At 36.7% G+C, this 21,115-nt stretch overlaps 1 protein-coding gene and 1 pseudogene across 2 annotated transcripts in view; both read right to left on the reverse strand.

Annotated features, from left to right (window-relative positions):
- The window catches only part of LOC140506523 (protein mono-ADP-ribosyltransferase PARP14-like), a 94,468-nt gene that overhangs the window by 37,867 nt on the left and 35,486 nt on the right, over positions 1-21,115 (reverse strand). For both annotated transcript variants that reach the window (XM_072613797.1, XM_072613796.1), the window contains exons 7-10: positions 20,601-20,834; positions 18,236-18,457; positions 15,369-15,447; positions 11,646-11,795 (exon numbers count right to left, since the gene is read on the reverse strand). In XM_072613797.1, the coding sequence (XP_072469898.1) occupies positions 11,646-11,795; positions 15,369-15,447; positions 18,236-18,457; positions 20,601-20,834 (685 nt within the window). The remainder of the gene's footprint in view (positions 1-11,645; positions 11,796-15,368; positions 15,448-18,235; positions 18,458-20,600; positions 20,835-21,115) is intronic.
- Positions 5-11,638, reverse strand: LOC140506525 (polyadenylate-binding protein-interacting protein 1 pseudogene; annotated as a pseudogene).

Below are 21,115 nucleotides of genomic sequence, written 5' to 3' on the forward strand. Positions count from 1 at the left end.
AAAATAGATGAATATGAATGACATTTGATACTTTCAGATCCCACGAGTTCTTTCTCTGGAGGTGGATAGTGGGAGATGTTTTGTCATGCAGTTAAAAGCAAGCAGAGAAACCATTTCATGAGATTCTTGGTCACTTTATACTGCAGTGCATATAAAAACTCTTTTCAAAGAGAATCACTATTGAACTAATTGAAGTTTATGCTCCAACATACACAGGAGAGAAAATAGGGTCTACAGAGAACCCCCAAAAATGTTCAGTTCACAGAAACATAGAAATTAAACGTAACACAGTAAATGAGAGTGAAAATCCAAAAAGATTTTGGCACATAGTACACTGGTCATATGAATGAATGAAAAAGTATTTATTAGTCACTTATTATATGTCAAGTGCTATAGTAAACTTGCGGAATATAAAAAGAAAATTAAGATCATCTCTGCCCTGAAGAACTTTAGATTCCCTAAAAAAAAAAAAAAAACTGCTTACATGATTTTAATGAATAAAGGTTTATTTAATTGAATAATTTCTCTGGTTCAATAAGTGTTTATTTTACCCCTTGTAGAGTTATATACTTAGTTTTATTAGGTCAATTATTCTGGGTTGTATTCCTAGATGCTTTGGCTTCTGGAACATCATATTCTAAGCCCTTGAATCCTTTAGGGTGATAGCTCCTAAATCTTATGTGATGCAAACTTTGGCTTCACTGTATTTTGATTTTCTTTTTCTTTTTGGATGCTTGCAGTATTTTCTCCTTGACCCAGGATATCTGAATTTTGGCTGAAACATACGTCAGAGTTTTCATTTTGCACCTTCTTTTAGGATAAGTGGATGTTTTTAAATTTTTATTTTGCTCTCTGCTCTAACATATCTGGGCAGTTTTCTTTAATAATTTCTTGAAATATTATGCTAAGGCTCTTCTTCTCTATGCATGGCTTTCTGGCAGACAAATAATTCTTAAATCATCTCTCTGATCTACTTTTCAGGTAGGTTGGTTTTTCCTGAGAGAGTTGACATATTGTTCTTTCTGATAGTCTTTTGACTATTTTTCATTGTTTCTTAATGTCTTATGAATCATTAGCTGCCACTTGATAATCAATTTTTTCAGGAGTTAAGAAGTTTAAGAGCTTTCTTCAGTGACGTTTTGTACCTCTTTTAGCATTTGGTCAATTCTGATTTTTAAGAAATTATTTTCTTCAATATTTTTGTACCTCTTTTTCCAAGTTGTTAATTCTCTTTTCATAATTTTCTTCCATAACTCTCATTTCATTTCCCAATTTTTCCTCTATCACTCATTTAATTTTTTAAATAATTTTTTTTGCCTTTAAAAAAACCTCTGTCTTAACATTTTCTATGAATTCTTGTTGATCTTTTATCCAATCTGTATTTTTTTTTAATTTGAGGCTTTGTCTGTAAATGTTTTCAAGTCATTGCATTCTTCTGAATTTCTGTCTTGAGCTTTCCTGTCACCATAATAGCCTTTTACCATAAATATTTTTTTTACTTTTTCTTCAGCCTTCTTCTTGATCTTGGGCTTTATGTTAGAACTGGTACCTCTTTACCTTGGGGAGGGAAGAATGACTGACCTGAACTTTTATTTTTTATGTCCTGCTATTGCTTTCACAGCTCATATGAGGTCTCAGAAGATTATGATAACTCCAATATGGTGTGATCCAGGGAGAACTCTGTTTACTGCCTTCCTTGTTCTCTTGTCCTTACTCAGATAGCATCTCTGCTGCTTTTTCACTCTTTGGTAATGAGTGACAAAACTGCTAGATGACACTGAACCCTGGGCCTAATCCTAGTACAGAAGTCCCCTTATGTCCTTTTCTGCCCAGATGCTCAGTTGCCTTTACTGTTCCTGGATGCTGGGTTGTTCCCTACCACTGCTTTCATAGTCACAGCAGATGCCACCACCACTGTCTGGTGCTGCTTGCACTGCTCTGCACTCCTGGTCAGCCTCAAACCCAGTATCTGTGGCCCTGTCTTTCTATTTTTTTATGTTCCTCTCAGTTCAAAAAATGGCTAATGAATTTTTCTTGGATTTTCCACCCAGATTTTGAAATATTTTCTATTGTCACTTTAGCAGATATTTGGAGGGAACGTTGGCAATTGTGACCTCCCAATTCACCATCTTGACTCTGCTCTTCAAATTGAGTAATTTTGTCAAATCTTACCTGAATTTTAAGAACTTTAAATTTTTTATTATGTGCTTAATCATCAAAATCCCAAGCATTTCCATATACACAGAAGAACATAAGAAAGATAATCATCTTATATTGCCCACTTAAAAAAAAAACAAGTTTCTGATAAATTTCACACATCACTTTTAAATCTGCCTTTCTTGTCTATGCTTCTTTCTGAAATGACTTCTGTACTGTTTGGTATGCTTTAAAAAAGTTTCAATGGTCATCTTTTTTTCTTTTCTACTTTTTCTCTCTCTTCCCTTCCTTCCTACCTTCTCTTTTCTTCTCCTTGATCAGGATGTTTGTTTTATAAGTATTTACAGCTAACCTGTTGTAATGTATAGTGACTATCCCTACCCTACTTTCTCAGTTGGATTTTACATTTTTCTCTGTCCTAAACCCTGTTTCTATGTGTGTTCAACCCTCTTTTCTTTCTCTCTCATAAAAATGAGGTTCATATGATGTTCACACATTCCTACTCCTGCCCCTATATTTGTTGATTTTTTCCTCTCATCTCATGTAACTTACTTATTTGGAATAGCAAGTTCCATTCCATCCTTCCTATTATCAACACTACTGTCTTCCTCTTACCCTCCCTTCTTTTTCTCCATTCAAAACTCCTAGAATAGAACCAACAGCCCACCCCAAATCTGCTTCTCTTATTGAACTCTTATTATTACACTCTTTGAAGCTATTAAGTTCCTGAAGAGACACTTGTTTCTTCTCCATCATTAGAATATTAGCACTGCATTATCATATAGCTCCTCCTAATTGCCTAAATGAAATTTTGTTTTTAGTTTTTCTTGAATCTTGTGCTTGCATGTCAAAGTTCCTACTCAATTCTAGGCCTTTCATCAGAAATGCCTAAAAGTCTTTTGCTCCATTAAAGATAATTTTTTTTCTTCTTGTAGGATTTTCAGGATAAGTTATTCTTATTGTAAATACTTAGCTTTTGCCTTTAGGAATTTTGTATTCCATACTCTACTTTTGTTTTTAGTAAATGCTTCCAGGTATTTTATGACCCTGGCTGTAATGCTTTGGTACTTGAATTACTTCTTTTTGGATGTTTACTTGCAATATTTTTTTCCTCTGTAAAGTGCTAGATTTTGGCAATGGCAGTCTTGGAACTTTTCTTTTTGTATTTCTTACAGGATGAAATCAATGGAGTTTTTCTACCTTTTTTCTGACCTTTGATTATAATACACGTGGGCAACTTATATTTATGATTTGTTGAAATGTAACATAGACTTTTTTTTTTCATCACATGATTCAGGAAGTCCAGTGATTCTTTCCTTGACTTGTTTCCCAACTCTATCATTTTGCATCACAGACATAACATGTATTTTTAAGTTTAAAAAGTAACCGGGGGGCAGAGCCAAGATGGTGGAGTAGGAAGACACACGTACGCTAGCTCCGAACCTACAGCCCATAATATATCTGTAAAAAAGAATTCCCAACAAATTCGGGAGCTGCAGAAGTCACAGAACAATGGAGCAGACGAGATTTCTGTTACAGAGGGACCTGAAAACCTCTCGCAAAAGGTCCTTCGCACCGCGGACCTGGAGCCGAGCCGAGCCCTGCTTTGGCCGAGCAGCGCCAAGAAGAGCAGATCTGAGCAGGCTTCAGGGACAGAATCTCTAGCAGCTGCGTGGGTCCCTCCACCCACGGGTGACAAGGGTCGGTGAGATAGTCTCTTTGGCCGGTTGAGAGGGGAGTGGGGTGCCCCCATAACTCAGGCCCCCTCGGGAGGCAGCAGTGGAAGCGGGAGCAGACCAGGGCTCCCCAAGCAGGCAGGAGCTCAGATCCATTGTTGAAGGTCTCTGCATAAACCCCCTGAGGGAACTGAGCCCGTGAGGTGGCCCTGCCCCAACTTGAGCACCTGAACTTGATCTCACACTGAATAGTAGCCCCGCCCCCACCCAAAGCCTTGAGGCTGGGAACCAGCATTTGAATCTCAGACCCCAAGCGCTGGCTTGGAGGATCTGGAGGCAAAGTGAGTGTGAAAAGAATATTCAGAAATCAAGTCACTGGTTGGGAAAATGCCCAGAAAATGGAAAAAAATAAGACTATAGAAGGTTACTTTCTTGGTGAACACGTATTTCCTCCCTTCCTTTCTGAGGAGGAAGAACAATGCTTACCACCAGGGAAAGACACAGAAGTCAAGGCTTCTGTGTCCCAGCCCACCCAATGGGCTCAGACCATGGAAGAGCTCAAAAAGGATTTTGAAAATCAAGTTAGAGAGGTGGAGGAAAAACTGGGAAGAGAAATGAGAGACATGCAAGTAAAGCATGAAAAACAAGTCAACACCCTGCTAAAGGAGACTCAAAAACTTGCTGAAGAAAATGATACCTTGAAAAATAGGCTAACTCAATTGGCAAAAGAGGTTCAAAAAGCCAATGAGGAGAAGAATGCTTTCAAAAGCAGAATTAGCCAAATGGAAAAGGAGGCTCAAAAGCTCACTGAAGAAAATTGTTCTTTCAAAATTAGAATGGAACAGATGGAGGCCAATGACTTTATGAGAAACCAAGAAATCACAAAACAAAACCAAAAGAATGAAAAAATGGAAGATAATGTGAAATATCTCATTGGAAAAACAACTGGCCTGGAAAATAGATCCAGGAGAGACAATTTAACAATTATGGGCCTACCTGAAAGACATGATCAAAAAAAGAGCCTAGACATCATCTTTCATGAAATTATCAAGGAAAACTGCCCTGAGATTCTAGAACCAGAGGGCAAAGTAAGTATTCAAGGAATCCACAGATCACTGCCTGAAAGAGATCCAAAAAGAGAAACTCCTAGGAACATTCTGGCCAAATTCCAGAGTTCCCAGGTCAAGGAGAAAATATTGCAAGCAGCTAGAAAGAAACAATTCAAGAATTGTGGAAATACAATCAGGATAACACAAGATCTAGGAGCTTCTACATTAAGGGATCAAAGGGCATGAAATAGGATATTCCAGAAGTCAAAGGAACTAGGACTAAAACCAAGAATCACCTACCCAGCAAAACTGAGTATAAAACTTTAGGGGAATAATTGGTCTTTCAATGAAATAGAGGACTTTCAAGCATTCTTGATGAAAAGACCAGAGCTGAAAAGAAAATTTGACTTTCAAACACAAGAATGAAGAGAAGCATGAAAAGGTAAATAGCAAAGAGAAGTCATAAGGGACTTTACTAAAGTTGAACTGTTTACATTCCTACATGGAAAGACAATATTTGTAACTCTTGAAACTATTCAATATTTGGGTACTGGGTGGGATTACACACACACACGTGCACATGCACATGCACACACACATAGAGACAAAGTGTGCAGAGTGAATTGAAGAGGATGGGATCATATCTTAAAAAAATGAAATCAAGCAGTGAGAGAGAAATATATTGGGAGGAGAAAGGGAGAAATGGAATGGAGCAAATTATCTCTCATAAAAGAGGCAAGCAAAAGACTTATTAGTGGAGGGAAAAAGAGGGGAAGTGAGAGAAAAACATGAAGTTTACTCTCATCACATTCCACTAAAGGAAGGAATAAAATGCACACTCATTTTGGTATGAAAACCTATCTTACAATACAGGAAAGTGGGGGATAAGGGGATAAACAGGGTGGAGGGGATGATGGAAGGGAGGGAATGGGGAGGAGGGAGCAATTTGAGGTCGACACTCATGGGGAGGGACAGGATCAAAAGAGAGAATAGAAGTAATGGGGGACAGGGTAGGATGGAGGGAAATATAGTTAGTCTTATACAACATGACTATTATGGAAGTCATTTGCAAAACTACACAGATTTGGTGTATATTGAATTGCTTGCCTTCCAAAGGGAAGGGGTGGGGAGGGAGGGAGGAACTGAAGTTGGAACTCAAAGTTTTAGGAACAACTGTCGAGTACTGTTCTTGCCACTAGGAAATAAGCAATACAGGTAAAGGGGAAGATGGAGACAAGGGCAGAGAGGGATGATAGAAGAGAGAGCAGATTGGTGATAGGGGCAATTAGAATGCTTGGTGTTTTGGGGTGGGGGGAGGGGACAAAAGGGGAGAAAATTTGGAACCCAAAATTTTATGAAAAATGAATGTTAAAAGTTAAATAAATAAATTTGAAAAAAAATAACAAGTAACCTAATACTTGTTATTTAATGGAACAATTGATTTCTATTTGATCTATTCTAATTTCCGGGAAGTTTGTTACTTGAATAAAGCTTGCATTTTCAGTTTTAAGCTATTTATTTCCCTGTCAATTCTTTCCTCCAGAGTTTTTTAACTTTTACTTCTTGTTTCATTTCTTCTTGAAAGTTATCTTTGTGGAAAAGGCATTCCCTACCTCCCCCTTAAGTCTCTGCTTGTAGTTGTTTTGTCATTCCTCACTACTAGGCTTGATTTGGGGACATTTTCAGATCTATAACAAATCTTTTTATTGGTAGAAATATCCTTCAGTTTATTCATCTCTCTAACCTTAGTTCCTGAATTGGAGCTTTGTGGAAAGTTTTGCCTCCTAAAACATTTTTGAGTGGGGTCAATGACTCTGCTTAATTTTACCCTGGATCACCTGGATTCCTCAGTTAACCTCCACCTAGATTTTAGAGTTCAGAGCAACAGATCTTCAGAATACCCTCTGGCATCTCAGAACTCAGTTCTCAGGACCCGGAAGAAAGTCAGCTGATGAGAAAATAGTCTAATAAGTTGAAATTTGATAAAGATAAATGGGAAGTCTTACATGGATTCAAAGAAATCACCTTCACATGTACCAGATGAGATCAGCTTCATAGCAATGTGTTCTGAAAAATTTCTTTGAGTTTTAGCAGATTTCAAGATCACTATGAAACAATAGAGCATACTATCACAACCAAAAAAGCTAGTGATTTTTTTCAATAGAAAAAATGTGGGAGTATGGTATGGAGGAAGAAAGAGATGATAGTTCTGAGAGTTCCTGCTCTGATCAAACTATATCTGGAATATTATGTTCAGTCAATGATGACACATTTTGGGAAGAATGGTCACAAACTAGAGAAGAGCCACAGGACATTAATTTAAACTTTACTTTGGGTGAAACTATCTAATAATCAGTGCTCTCCAAGAGTAGAATGGGATGCTCTATGAACTGCTGGTTTCCTATCTAGTGAATGGTTGCTTGTCAGGTATATGATAGAGGGGATTCTATTCAGTGGCATGTTGAAATACTTGGCCTGAGGTGCTTTCCAGCTCTGAAATTCTATTATCCTATGACCTAGCATAATGTCTTTCACATATTCCCACACTAAGTGTGATCACTTGAGAAAATTCTTGACACCCTCTTACCTTAATCTTTTCAGGTATTTCGATCCTACACCTAGGACTGGAAAGGATCTCAGGGACCATCTAGACCAATCTCTTCATTTTCCAGATGAGGAGACTGAGGCTTAACAGTAGCTAAATGTTGTCTCTAAACATGTAGAGGTAATGTTAGAAATAAGATTTGAGGGCCATACCTTTCAGGAATCAAATTACTACAGTGGGAGAAAGTCTGGGACAACCTGCATCAGTGGATACAGAGTAAAAAGCAGAAGGAGGAGAACAATTTATACAAGGTAATAACATTATGGAGACAACTTGGAAGCATAATCAATGCTGTGGGCAACCATGATGCCAGAGGGACATTGAGGAAGCTATCACTTCCTGACAGACAGGTGATGAATTTAACATGCAAAATAAAAGATACATTTTTTCAACATGGACAATATGGAGAGTTGTTTTTCTTGAAGGTGCATATTTCATATATAGGTTTTTAAAAGGACTTGTGGGGGGGAAGAGGGAGAAAAAAAGAAAAAAAACAAAAAGAAAGAAAAAAGTGTCATTGAAGCATTTGTTAAATTGCATAGAAAATAACAAAAGAAGACCAGAAAGTATCACACACAAGTGGAATACTTTGAAAGTCATATATTGAGATTATTATATACTGTAAAAGAAAGGCAGTTGTATACAAGAGAAGTTCAAATTTTTGTGTATAATGCTGTGTGTATAATAATGTGTGTACAATGCTTTGTGTATAATGCTTGTGTATAGTTTATTTAAAGAAAATGAAATTCTCCTTTATTTAAGTTTTTTAACTGATATGCTCAGCAAATAGTCAGAAAATTTAGTCAGAAAGCTAACTGCAATAAGTGGAACAAATTAGTGTTCCAAATATGTTACTAATAGCAACACATAACTTTTTAAAAACCTGTATAAAAATATTCTATCATCCTAAGTAGTAATTAGTTTGCATATGTAACATTAGTTAAGAATGATTTCAAACTCAGAATGCTTAAGCTCTTTTCATGATTATGACTCATCTTTGAGAACCAATTTGTTAGTAGATACTTAATCTAAAACTGAATTAAATAAAAGGGTGCTACACTTATATAGTAATGTGTAAGATAAAGTTTATTTTTTTATCAAGGAAATCAGTATTTTTTTAAGACAAGCTTCAAATCAGCAAAATTTTCTTTAAATATGTCACATACTTCAAATAAATTTTATTGTAGCCAAAGTAGTTCATAATATATTCATAATAAACCACAAACATAATTTCAGCTATAGGAAATAAGGTTATTTATTTTGGGCAGATATTGTTAACTTAAAATAGCATTTATCACTAACTTAACCTAAACTTTGTATAAATCCGATATGTTTCCTGTCTTACTTCTGTTTTGCTAATCACCATATCTCAATTGCCTAAACAATCTAATATAATTTTACCTAATTTTAGTGTTTTCCCTTATCTTCTGATTCTAAGCAAAATTATTCATTAGCTTCTTTTGTTTCTAGGTCTATCGCATCAAAAATGTCATCCAAGTATGAATCTCCAGCCTCTGATAATAAGTCTGTTCCATTTTCTTCATAACCTGGGAAGAAATTCTCTCCCTAATGTCACTCCTCAAAGTTTTCTTGAAAATCATGATCAGCAACCATAAAAGGAATGCCAGCAGATGTATAAAAAATGTTGGTTGATACATAAAACAATTAGGATCATTTTCAGGTGTTAATTCTCTATATGTTAAAGTGGCATGAATTCTACGCTAGTTACTTGGCCAGAGTTCTACTAGCTTCATAAGCAACTCTTTTATAACTCTGCTGCAATTTGCTTCTAGAATAAATAATTTTTCTAATTCTCTGAATCATTTTTTCTGTCTCTGTCTTTCCCTTTTCCTTCCATGCATCTTCGAAAACTCATCCTATCAGACTCAGTAGTTTTACTGGAAAGACTAAATTGTTGTCCATGGGATTAGAAAAAAGGATAATCAGCAATTGCCAAAGAGCAACCTGAAAAACTTCTGCACTTGTGACCTGATCCTTTGTTCCTTTCATCTCCAGGTTGAGGTAAAGCTCACCCAAGGTGAGTACAAAGGAATGAAATAATTCTCTGGTAGCTTCCTCCTCTTTGGCAGCCTGATCTTTCTGGTCACACTCTCTGCATCTTTTAAGTAGTAATTTCCAGAAAGGTCACTTCATGGACTAAAGGTTAGATGAATAGACAAATAATTACACAACTATTCCACTTTGTGAGAGAAGTGTGGCACAATTGTGGACTGTTGGTAGATGAGTTCCATGAGGTCTCATAAAGCATCAACAAAAGTGATCCAGTTATTAAGAGTTCCTTCAAATAGATAAATTTCAGTTTCAATACTTACTGGTTGTTCTGAAAAGTGATTTAAACACTCCTGTACATATTCTCTAAGCATAGGATAACCATCACATCCATAATTGTAGGAAAAATCTGTATAATTAGAAGTAAAACCTGATGAAGAAAATTTAGGGCATTTGAAGATGAATTTGAGATTAGTCTAGGTACTACAACCACCTGGGATTTAGCCATTGCTGAAGTACCTGGGAAGATTTTATCTTGTGAACTAGGTGGAGCTCTCTTAGGCTTTAGACATTCTTCAGGAGACCTGCCTGATCTCCAAAACAGACTTACCATAGAAGAAAAAACATGAACATCGGCATGGCTTTAAACACAGATCAAATTTTCCAGAAAAGATTTTAGGCTGCTAGGTGCCACAGTGGATAAAATAGAGGACTGGGAGGCAGGAAGACTGAGCTAGAATCCTGCATCAGACACTGCCTAGATGTAAAACCCTGGACCAATCACTTAACTTCTCTGGGTCTCAGTTTCATTGTCTTTAAAATGGGATAACAATAGCACCAACTACACAGGGTAATTGTAAGGATCAAGTGAACTAACATAGCTAAAGTGTCTTACAAACCTTGAAGTGTTATATAAATGCAAGTTATCATTATTATTATAGTCACAGTCTTTTACTGCACTTGAAGAGATAGCTACCTCTAAAGCTAAGAGGTCAAAGGATAGAAACAGGCATTTTTCAAAAGAAAAAATGCTAGTTGTAAACAAACATAGTAAAGAATACTAAAACATGAAAGAATACACTAGAAATAATCAAAGTGTCAGGTCAAAGGTTTATTTTCACACTTAAAAACTGATAAAGATGACAAAAGATGAGAATAATCACTGTTGGAAGGTGTGAATAACTAATGCTGGAAGGGCTAAAGCAAGATAGGCACACTGATCCATTGTTGGTGGATTATCGTTGGGTGGAGACATCCTGAAAAGTATTCAAATTTCTATATGCTTTGACCCAATGATTCTGTTGCTAGACAGATATCGCAGTGGAGTCAGTTACAAAAAGAAAGGTTGCATAAACACAAAAAATTTCCTGCAGCACTCTCTGTGGCAGCAGAGCACCAGAAACAAAGTAGGTTGCCATTGACTGGGGAATGCAGTATGTGAATGCCATAGAGTGTTACTGTGCTACAGGAAACTCTTAATATGAGAAGTATAGAGGAGCGTGAGAAGACATAAACTGATACAAAGTGAAGGAAGCAGAGCCGGGAAAACAACATACATAATGACTACAACAATATAAATGGCAAAGACAAAAATAGCATCAAAATAATAAAATTTTGGGGCTGCTAAATGATGATGATCAATGTTGGCTCCAAGGAATAGATAGGAGATGACGTCTCTCACCCTCTCTTTGCAGAGGTGGGGGGCCATCGATTTGGAACACTGCATACAATGTCAGGTTTTTTCAATATTATTAGTTTTACTAAACTTTTTTCCACTTTAACATTTTTTTACTATACAAATATTTCTTTCAGAAAAGGTGAAGAGAAGGCTATAAGAACATTTTGGTGATGTGAAAAGATATATTAAATAATTATTTTTGAAAAAGAAGAAACAAATAGTTTCTGGCATCAAAGAGCTTTTATTCTACCAGAGAGAAGCAAGGCAAATGCAGAAGTGTGGAGATCAGCTATGTATGTTACTCTGGTCTAAGAGGGACTATAGGAGTTTGGGTCCTTGGGCCCAGTCATATACACTACTAGTATGTGCCAGTCCCCCATTACACTGCATGACTATTAGAGATTCATGAACATCACAATATTATAATTATGTTAGCCACTATATTAGTGTAAATTATTCAAACAAAATACCTTGTTTGAGGATAAATGTCTCATTTGTTGAATTGACAATAACATCAGCCTCTTCCTTAGTGATGTCCCCAGAAGCAACCTGGAAGGTAAGGGATCCAATCTTCCTTTCATATACTCCCAATTCAGGGCTAGAAATAGTGTCAAGTAAATCTAAAGAAAATAACAAAAAAAATCAAGGACCAAATATGATTATGTGACTATTATTATCAGATTCTGTTGTATGTCTCTCTCTTACTCTTTCCTCTTCCCTTTAAGGTGGCCTCTCTTTACTTTTTCACATCCTCTATTTATGGTTAAAATTTTCTCTATTGGATGATAGACATTTAAAAATATCATATGAACCATATGAAGCATTAATCGTATAATCAAATGGGATGAGTTAGAAACATCTAGCTGATTGAGGCTGAGGTATTTTGGCCAGTCTGAGAAAACTATTGGTCTCATCCTATATCATTCAATAAGATGGCCTCACACCAGATAACCTGACTGATAAAATACCATGACTAATAAAAATTACTAGCACTTAGCATAGAGCCTGGCACACAATAAGCCCTTAATTTTAAAATGCTTTATCTATCCATTATCTACATATCTAGTATTTTATATGATTAGAAATATTATACATGGTTTTATATCTTCTCTATTACTTCTCTGTTGTTAATACAAACAGTTACATTTGTCAGCGTTTTGACTACCACTAAATAAGCAATGGTAAAAATTTTTTAAGAAAATAACTTTACTGGGGGGAGGAGCCAAGATGGCGGAGTAGAAAGACACAGATATGGAGGCTGCCCCCACACAAACCATAAAACATCTGTAGAGAGGGACTCTCAACAAATTTTGGAGCAGCAGAAGTGGAGAACAACAGAGTGGAAGAGATTTCCAGCCCACGGTGACCTGAAAGACCCACAGGAACTGTCAGTTGCACCAGACAAGGAGCAGAGCTTGGAGCACAGACCCCAGCCCAGCCTTGGCCTCTCACGAACCGCTCGTGAACAGCCCTCAAGGGTGGAATCTCCAGTCGCAGAATCCCCAGTCCCAGCAGCAGAGGGTCCACAGATCCCTCAACCCACAGGCGCCAAAGGTCAGTGACGGGGAATATTCAGCTGGCCGGGAAGGGAGAAGGGCCTTCACATCGGGCAGGTGGCAGGAGTTCTCAGGGCAGCCCCTACAGCAGCCTGAGACCATAGCTGGATTGTAAAAACCCCTGGGGACACTGATGAGCTGAGTCTTACCTGAGCCCTGTGTAGATGCCCTGTGGCAGCTGGTCTTTGTCTCACACTGAATGGTGGCTCTGCCCCTGCAGCTTGACTGAATCCCACCCCACCAGTGCTAGCTTGGCAGAACTGGAAGTCAGGTGCTGTGGAGAGGACACGCTCCTAAGATTCTGGGCACAAAAATCCTTCCCTGCACCCAGACCAGTACGCACTTCACTGTGCTACCTTGGAGGATCTGATATCTTACAGGTCTCCAGAGTATATCCTACTCATGACAAAGGACCCAAAAGTAAAGTAACTGGTTGGGAAAATGCCCAAAAAAGGGGAAAAAAAAGACTATAGAAGGTTACATTCTTGGTGAACAGATATCTCCTCTCATCCTTTCAGATGAGGAAGAACAATGCTTACCATTAGGGAAAGACATAAAAGTCAAGGCTTCTGTATCCCAAACATCCAAAATACATATTCAATGGGCTCATGCCATGGAAGAGCTCAAAAAGGATTTTGAAAATCAAGTTAGAGAGGTGGAGGGAAAACTGGGAAGAGAAATGAGAGAGATGCAAGAAAAGCATGAAAACCAGGTTAACCCCTTGCTAAAGAAGACCCAAAAAAAATGCTGAAGAAAATAACACCTTGAAAAATAGGCTAACTCAATTGGCAAAAGAGGTTCAAAAAGCCAATGAGGAGAAGAATGCTTTAAAAAGCAGAATTAGCCAAATGGAAAAGGAGGTTCAAAAGCTCACTGAAGAAAATAGTTCTTTCAAAATTAGAATGGAACAGATGGAGGCTAATGATTTTATGAGAAACCAAGAAATTACAAAATGAAAACAAAAGAATGAAAAAATGGAAGATAATGTGAAATATCTCATTGGAAAAACAACTGACCAGGAAAATAGATGGAGGAGAGATAATTTAAAAATTATGGGACTACCTGAAAGCCATGATGAAAAAAAGAGCCTAGACATCATCTTTCATGAAATTACCAAGGAAAACTGCCTTGAGATTCTAGAACCAGAGGGCAAAATAAATATTGAAAGAATCCACCAATCACCACCTGAAAGAGATCCAAAAAGAGAAACTCCTAGGAACAATGTGGCCAAATTCCAGAGTTCCCAGGTCAAGGAGAAAATATTGCAAGCAGCTAGGAAGAAACAATTTGAGTATTGTGGAAATACAATCAGGATAACACAAGATCTAGCACCTTCTACATTAAGGGATCGAAGGGCTTGTAATATGACATTCCAGAAGTCAAAGGAACTAGGACTAAAACCAAGAATCACCTACCCAGCAAAACTGAGTATAATACTTCAGGGGAAAAAATAGTCTTTCAATGAAATAGAGGACTTTCAAGCATTCTTGATGAAAAGACCAGAGCTGAAAAGAAAATTTCACCTTGAAACACAAGAATGAAGAGAAGTATGAAAAGGTAAATAGCAAAGACAAGTCATAAAGGACTTACTGAAGTTGAATTGTTTACATTCCTACATGGAAAGACAATATTTATAACTCTTGAAACTTTTCAGTGTCTGGGTAGTTGGTGGGATTACACACACACACACACACACACACACACACACACACACACATATAGACAGAGAGCACAGAATGAGTTGAATAGGATGGGATCATATCTTAAAAAATGAAATTAAGCAATGAGAGACAAACATATTGGGAGGAGAAAAGGAGAAATAGAATGGGGCAAATTATCTCTCATAAAAGAAGCAAGCAAAAGACTTTTCAGTGGAGGGAAAAAGAGGGGAGGTGAGAGAAAAATATGAAGCTTACTCTCATCACATTCGAGTAAAGGAAGGAATAAAATGCACACTCATTTTGGTATGAAAACCTATCTTACAATACAGGAAAGTGGGGGAGAAGGGGATAAGCAGGGTGGGGGGGGATGATGGAAGGGAGGGCTGTGGGAGGAGGGAGCAATTTGAAGTCAACACTCTTGGGGAGGGACAGGATCAAAAGAGAGAATAGAAGCAATGGTGGGCAGGATAGTATGGAGGGAATTATAGTTACTCATTCACAACATGACTATTATGGAAGTCACTTGCAAAACTACACAGATATGGCCTGTATTGAATAGCCTGCCTTCCCAAAGGGAATGGGTGGGGAGGGAGGGATAGGGAGAAGTTGGAACTCAAAGTTTTAGGAACAACTGTTGAGCATTGTTCTTGCAGCTAGGAAATAGAAATACAGATAATGATGTATAGAAAGTTATCTTGCCCTACAGGACAAAAGAGAAGATAGGGATAAGGGAAGAGAGGGATGTTAGAAGAAAGGGCAGATTGGTGATAGGGGCATGTAGAATGTTTGGTGTTTTGGGGTGGGGGAGGGGAGAAATGGGGAGAAAATTTGCAATCCAAAATTTTGTGGAAATGAATGTTGGAAAGTTAAATAAATAAATAATTTTTTTTTAAAAAAAGAATATTTGTACAACAAAAAAATAAATAAATAAATATAGATTAAAAAAAAAAAAGGAAAGAAAGTAACTTTACTAGACCTTGCATATCACTGGTGCTGGAAACCCTGCCACTGGTAGTATTTCTGTCAGTATATTTAGAGAATTCTTCTTTAAATGCCTGGAATAAGAAAGATACTTACTGAATGTAGCAATTTTCAGTATAAATATTAATGAGGTTTTTTAGAGAAGCACAGGCAGCAAGAAAATAAGGATATATCTTTATGGCTGGTGATTCGAATGACACATTCCCAGCAGAAATTTCATTTCTAAAAGCTCATATAAAAAAACCCTAAAGGATGATAGCAGTTAAGGAGCAGTCAGAATTTTATTCCAAAGTGTGCTGCAATAAGAAGTCAAAGTATCTGACCTAGATTTGTGGCTTTTTGGCTTGCTTCCTGTGTGATCTTTGACAAAGCACTTAAAATCTCTGGGCTTCAGATACATAATTTGTAAAATGAAGGGTTGGACTAGATGACCTCCAATGACCTTTCTAGCTCCAAATGTATGATCATATAAATTATAAGGTCATATTATAAGGTCATACATAAATCTTTAAGGAAGACTTGGAACATTTTTTTCACATGGTTGTTAATAGGTTGGATTTCTTTCTTTCAGAAAAATCTTCCAAAAATACCTGTTCAAATTCTGTGACCATTTAGTCATTATGTTCCTATGTATTTGGCTACCTTACTTATATGGTATCGATATGACACCTTCATCAGAAACATTTCTTGCAAAGTTTTATTTTTAAATTTTAACTAGTGCTGTCTTTAATTACACAAACTTTTTAACTTTATATAATCAAATATGTTCATTCTTTCTTCTATGGTTTTGAGCTTTTCCTCTAACTATAGTGGGCACAGTATTTTATTCATTGTACCTCTAATTTACTTATGATGTACCTTCTACATCTGTCATGTATCAATTTAGAACTTTTCTCTGTGTGTGGTATGAGATGCAGCTCTTAAATTTATTTCTACCAAATTGTTTTCTAATAGTCTGAGCAATTTTTGTTAAGTAGTGAGGCCTAATCCTAGTAGTTAAGGACTTTGGGTTTGTTAGTTTGTTGAGCATATGACTACTATATTTGTCTGTTTTTGTATATTGCATATCTCCTCTGTTCTACTGATCAATCTCTCTCTCTCTCTCTCTCTCTCTCCCTGTCTCCCTTTCCGTATCACTCTGTCTCTGTGTGTTTCTCTGGGTGTCTCTCTGTTTGTCTCTCTCTCAGTGGCTGTTGTTTCAGTGGTGTGCAACTCTGTGACCTGATTTAGGGTTTTCTTAGCAAAGACAATTGGGTGGTTTGCCATTTCCTTCTCCAGTTCATTTTACAGTTGAGAAACTAACACTCAATAGGGCTAAGTGACTTTTCCAGTATCACACAGCTGGGAAGTGTCTGAGGCTAGATTTATATTCATGAAGATAGATCTTCCTGATTCCAAGCCCAGTGCTCTATCCACTGCACCACTGTGATGATAATTTCAGGTTAATGGTGGGTTGGGGGAAGAGTTAAAGATCTTCCCCACCCATTAACAGGCCTCAGTACCTTTTGCTAATTTCTGTAGAGGCACTGGGTCAGAAGGTTGTGCCCTCTGACTCTGAAAAGTGTATAAATATTCTGAGGTGAGGTTGTATTTTGGGGCTGTTTTTGGAAGAAGGTGCCTGTGCCAGATGAGACTCTGGAAAGCCTCTAAGGAGCCCCTTGGCTTTGAAAATCTAAATAGTGTTTCTCTCTATGGTAACTATATATGTATGGTCAGACAGTTGCATCTGTCTCAAGGTCGGGCAGCTGGAATCCCTGCCTGTTTATCTTTTTTTCTCTGTATTTTCTCTGAAGTTCAGGTTTCCCCTGAACTAAGTGAATGATACATGTGCTTGATTAAAGTGATTGCTGACATCTCAAAAGTTGCTTTCCTTTTAGAAAAGCATTTCTAAGAAACTATGATAGCAGGTCATCCTGTGTATGTCAGGGTGCTTGCTTTTACAACCACTTAACTGCTCTGATCTTCTAACCAGTACCAAACAGTTTTGGTGATAGTGCTTTGATTCCTAGTTCAAATTCTGGTGCTACTAAAGCTCTATCCTTCCGTTTTCTTCATTATCTTCCTTGAAATGAATTTTGTTAGTATTTTCCCCAAGTTCTATAAACTAATCCTTTTATAGACTTCTTGGTTTACCACTGATCAAGTAAATAAATTTAAGGACTACTCTAATTTTCATTATATTGACCCAACCTACTCATGGATAATTAATATTTTTCCAATTACTTAGGCCTGTCTCTATTTCTGTAAAGAGTGTTTAACATTTTATTAATACATTTCCTCTGTGTCTCTTGGTAGGTAAACTGTCAAATATTTTACATATGCTGCAGTCATTCTGAATGAAATTTCTCTTCTAATATGAAAGAAGGGTATTTGATAGGTAGTATTTTGAAAGGGTATTTTTATATGCATGTGATTATGTATATAAAAATGCATGTACATATATGTGTATACACATATTTATATACACATGTTTATACATGATAACAATATATATACTATATTTATACATATACACATTATATATATTCATATATGTATTTATATATAAAATAGAGACATATATAAACACACATTCAAAATACTTTTCTATCCTGAAGCAGTTATAAGGTAGTGTTTTCACAAATTCCTCCATCTTTCCACATATTTATGTATAAATACTCACATACACATTATATGTATAACAAATATATTTTTATCTATGTATCTTATAAATACCATCTCTTAAGTCTTCTACCATTTCTTAGACTTTAAGAGAAAAAGAGCATATAAATTGGTAGGTTGAAAACACATTTTTTAATTTTGCTAGAGGCATAGATTTAAAATCTTTTTGGCAACTGAATTCCAAGAAAATTCCACTATTACCTGAATGTTGTTAATATCACTGGGATGCAACAGAAAGCACACTTCTTTTAGATTCTTCAAAGATGCTGAACTACTGAATTTGAACACCTGGGAAAGGATTAATTCTGCAAAAATGGTTTTTGGAAATCCCAAATTTCCTGTTCCAATTGCTGGAAAAGTGATTGATGTTAAAGATAGGGAGGCAGTGGTTTCCAGGCATTCAGTGATAATGTCTTCCATGATCTGAAAAATAGCAAATATTTTCATGTAAATCAGATATTAGCTTAAGTAATGCAGGATGCAGCCAAAGGAGAATGAGATGTGCCCTCATGTCTGGGGGGACACTTAACTTTCAATTGGTCTGTAGGGATGTGTATGTATTGGAGAATGATACATGTAATAGGTAGTGATAAGAGGAAGAAGACAGAAATAGAACTTTTAATAACTCTGACAACTCATTTTCATACTGCTTTTGTGAAGAACTAAAGGAGTTAGAAGGGAAAAGGAAGAAAGAAGAAAGAATGGTTCAGAGCAGCCACCTCAGAGGATTGACTTACTGGTCAGTTCCAACTATCACTGTTTAATTGGCAAAAATGTCTGACACACTATATATGATTGAGATTGATAAATTCCTTCAGTCTAAACAGAAGACAAAAATATGAGAGAAAAACCCACAACCTTCAAAAGAAACAGTTGAACCCTTAGAAATGTGTCCTATCTAGATGCAGGGTATAGCCTGCACATTACCTTCTGAGTTCACTACTTCAACTTATGTAACAGTGAGAGGTAGTGATGGTGGTGCCTGTCTTACATCAACAGGAAAAAATGAAAAAAACAAACAACAAATTCACTGACTCTGAATGAAGCCACAATGTGCTGCCTTTCCATCCACCCATTTGATTAATTTTGGTACAGAAGGCAAGGAAAAAGATTTCATGATGGTTTCATGAATTCTCCTTCAAGTAGAAACTGAGTGGGACCAAAGTGAATCTAGTTCTCAGAATTAAGTCTGAATCCGTTCCAAGGTTCTGATGCACTAGAAAATGCAGTTAGTCAGAGTGACTTTTGTGTGTGTGTGTGTTTATGTGCATGTTTAAAATATTTTATTTATTGAATGAACAATTTTAAATATATGCAAATAAACAAATGTTAAAAAGCTGGAAAAAAAAGAAATAGAGTAATTGAGGAAAGTACAAAGTACCCTCCAGAGAACTCCAAAGTTTTTGGAGGGAAAAAGAGTATAAAGTTATGAATATATTAAAACTTCAAAAAGCTGTATGCCCACGTCACTGACTCTGCCATTCTCCTCATAGCTCATATGCCCTTCTTTTTTTTCATGTAATATCACCATAAGCATAATTAATACCAATAGTACAGTTATTACTACAAATAGCTTATGACTTTATGTTCTTTACTGTTATTGACAAAGAGTTAATTTCATTGCTATAAATAAAACAATGATGGACTCTCCTGTGACTGCTACTTTGAGTTTCTAAGACACATTTAAGCCATGATGATGCTGAAATAAAATTCTGCATTCCTCCAAATTGGCTGGAAATAATATCATAATAATGATGATGATGAAGGTGATGATGATAACAACAATTAATGATTATAATGATGACATTTTTTATAGCACTTATGGTATGCCAGGAACTGTGCTAAGTGTTTTATAAATCTTAATTTCATTTGATTCTCACAACAACCATGGGAGGTAGGTGCTATTACTAATCCTTAATTTATGGATGAAGGAACTGAGACAGGTATAGGTTCAGTGACTTGTCTAGGGTCAAATAACTAATATGGATCAGGAGTCAGAGCAGAACTCTGGTCTTTCTGACTCCAGGCACAGCATTCTCTATCCATTGCAATACTTAGCTGCCAACTTTTCTGCTTTCATTGAAAGCTATTCATAATCCAACTGCAGGGTATATTTCTAGGCTTACTGGATATGATACCCTTTTATATACTTTGTAGCCAAACCAGACTACTGTCTGTTCCTTGTGAATGACAATAAATCTCTCACTTCCATGACTTTGCATAGGCTGCCTCTTCATGCCTGGTGTACACCCTTAGCTCATCTCCATTTCAAGGAATCCTTAGCTCCCTTCAAAATTCAGCTCAAATGCACCTTCTGTGTGAGGCATTCTTGGACCTTTGTGGCTGGTGCCCCTTCCTCTCCAAATTACTTTCTATTTACTTTCTTTATATTTTGTGTTTACTTACACACATACATGTGTATTACATTCTTCTGATAGAATGTAAACATTTGAGGGCAAGGACTGTCTAATATTTGTTGTTGTGTTCCCAGCATCCAGCTCAATATCTGGCATACAGTAGGTGCTTAATAAATGCTTGTTGATTGAGAGCTTTAACATTTCTCTACCTTTTGTGATTTCCCTGCTCCATTATCCCAGGCAGGAGCCACCACATGGAGCACAAATTTGCAGCCCAGATTATAGCCTTTTGTCAGGAGAACATGACCTGTTTTCACTGATGTTTCTCCAAATCTACTTAATTCTTCCTGGAGTTCTGGGCCAGCTTTCCTCAATAAGGCCAGAGAAAGTGGCCCATTGTCAAGATGAAGATCCAAAGGGATGGAATTTACAATAACATCCGTCTAAAATAAAAACAAATCTCGTTAACAAAATCACATCAATAAATCTTCATGTGCAAAGCAATGTGAAAGATGCCAAGATGTATAAGAAATAGTTCCTACCTCCAGAAAGCTTACAGTCTATTTGGGAAATTAAGCCCAACATGTAAAATTTAAGTTGAAGTCAACATATAAGTAAAGACATAGAATGGTATAAACTTAATTGCTTAAAAATTATTCCACTAATAATTGCTATTGTATAGAGGAAGGGAAGGGAAGAAGGAAAGGAAAAAGCTTTTATTAAT

Source organism: Notamacropus eugenii, chromosome 5, assembly GCF_028372415.1.
Source record: "Notamacropus eugenii isolate mMacEug1 chromosome 5, mMacEug1.pri_v2, whole genome shotgun sequence".
Taxonomy (NCBI): Eukaryota; Metazoa; Chordata; class Mammalia; order Diprotodontia; family Macropodidae; genus Notamacropus; species Notamacropus eugenii.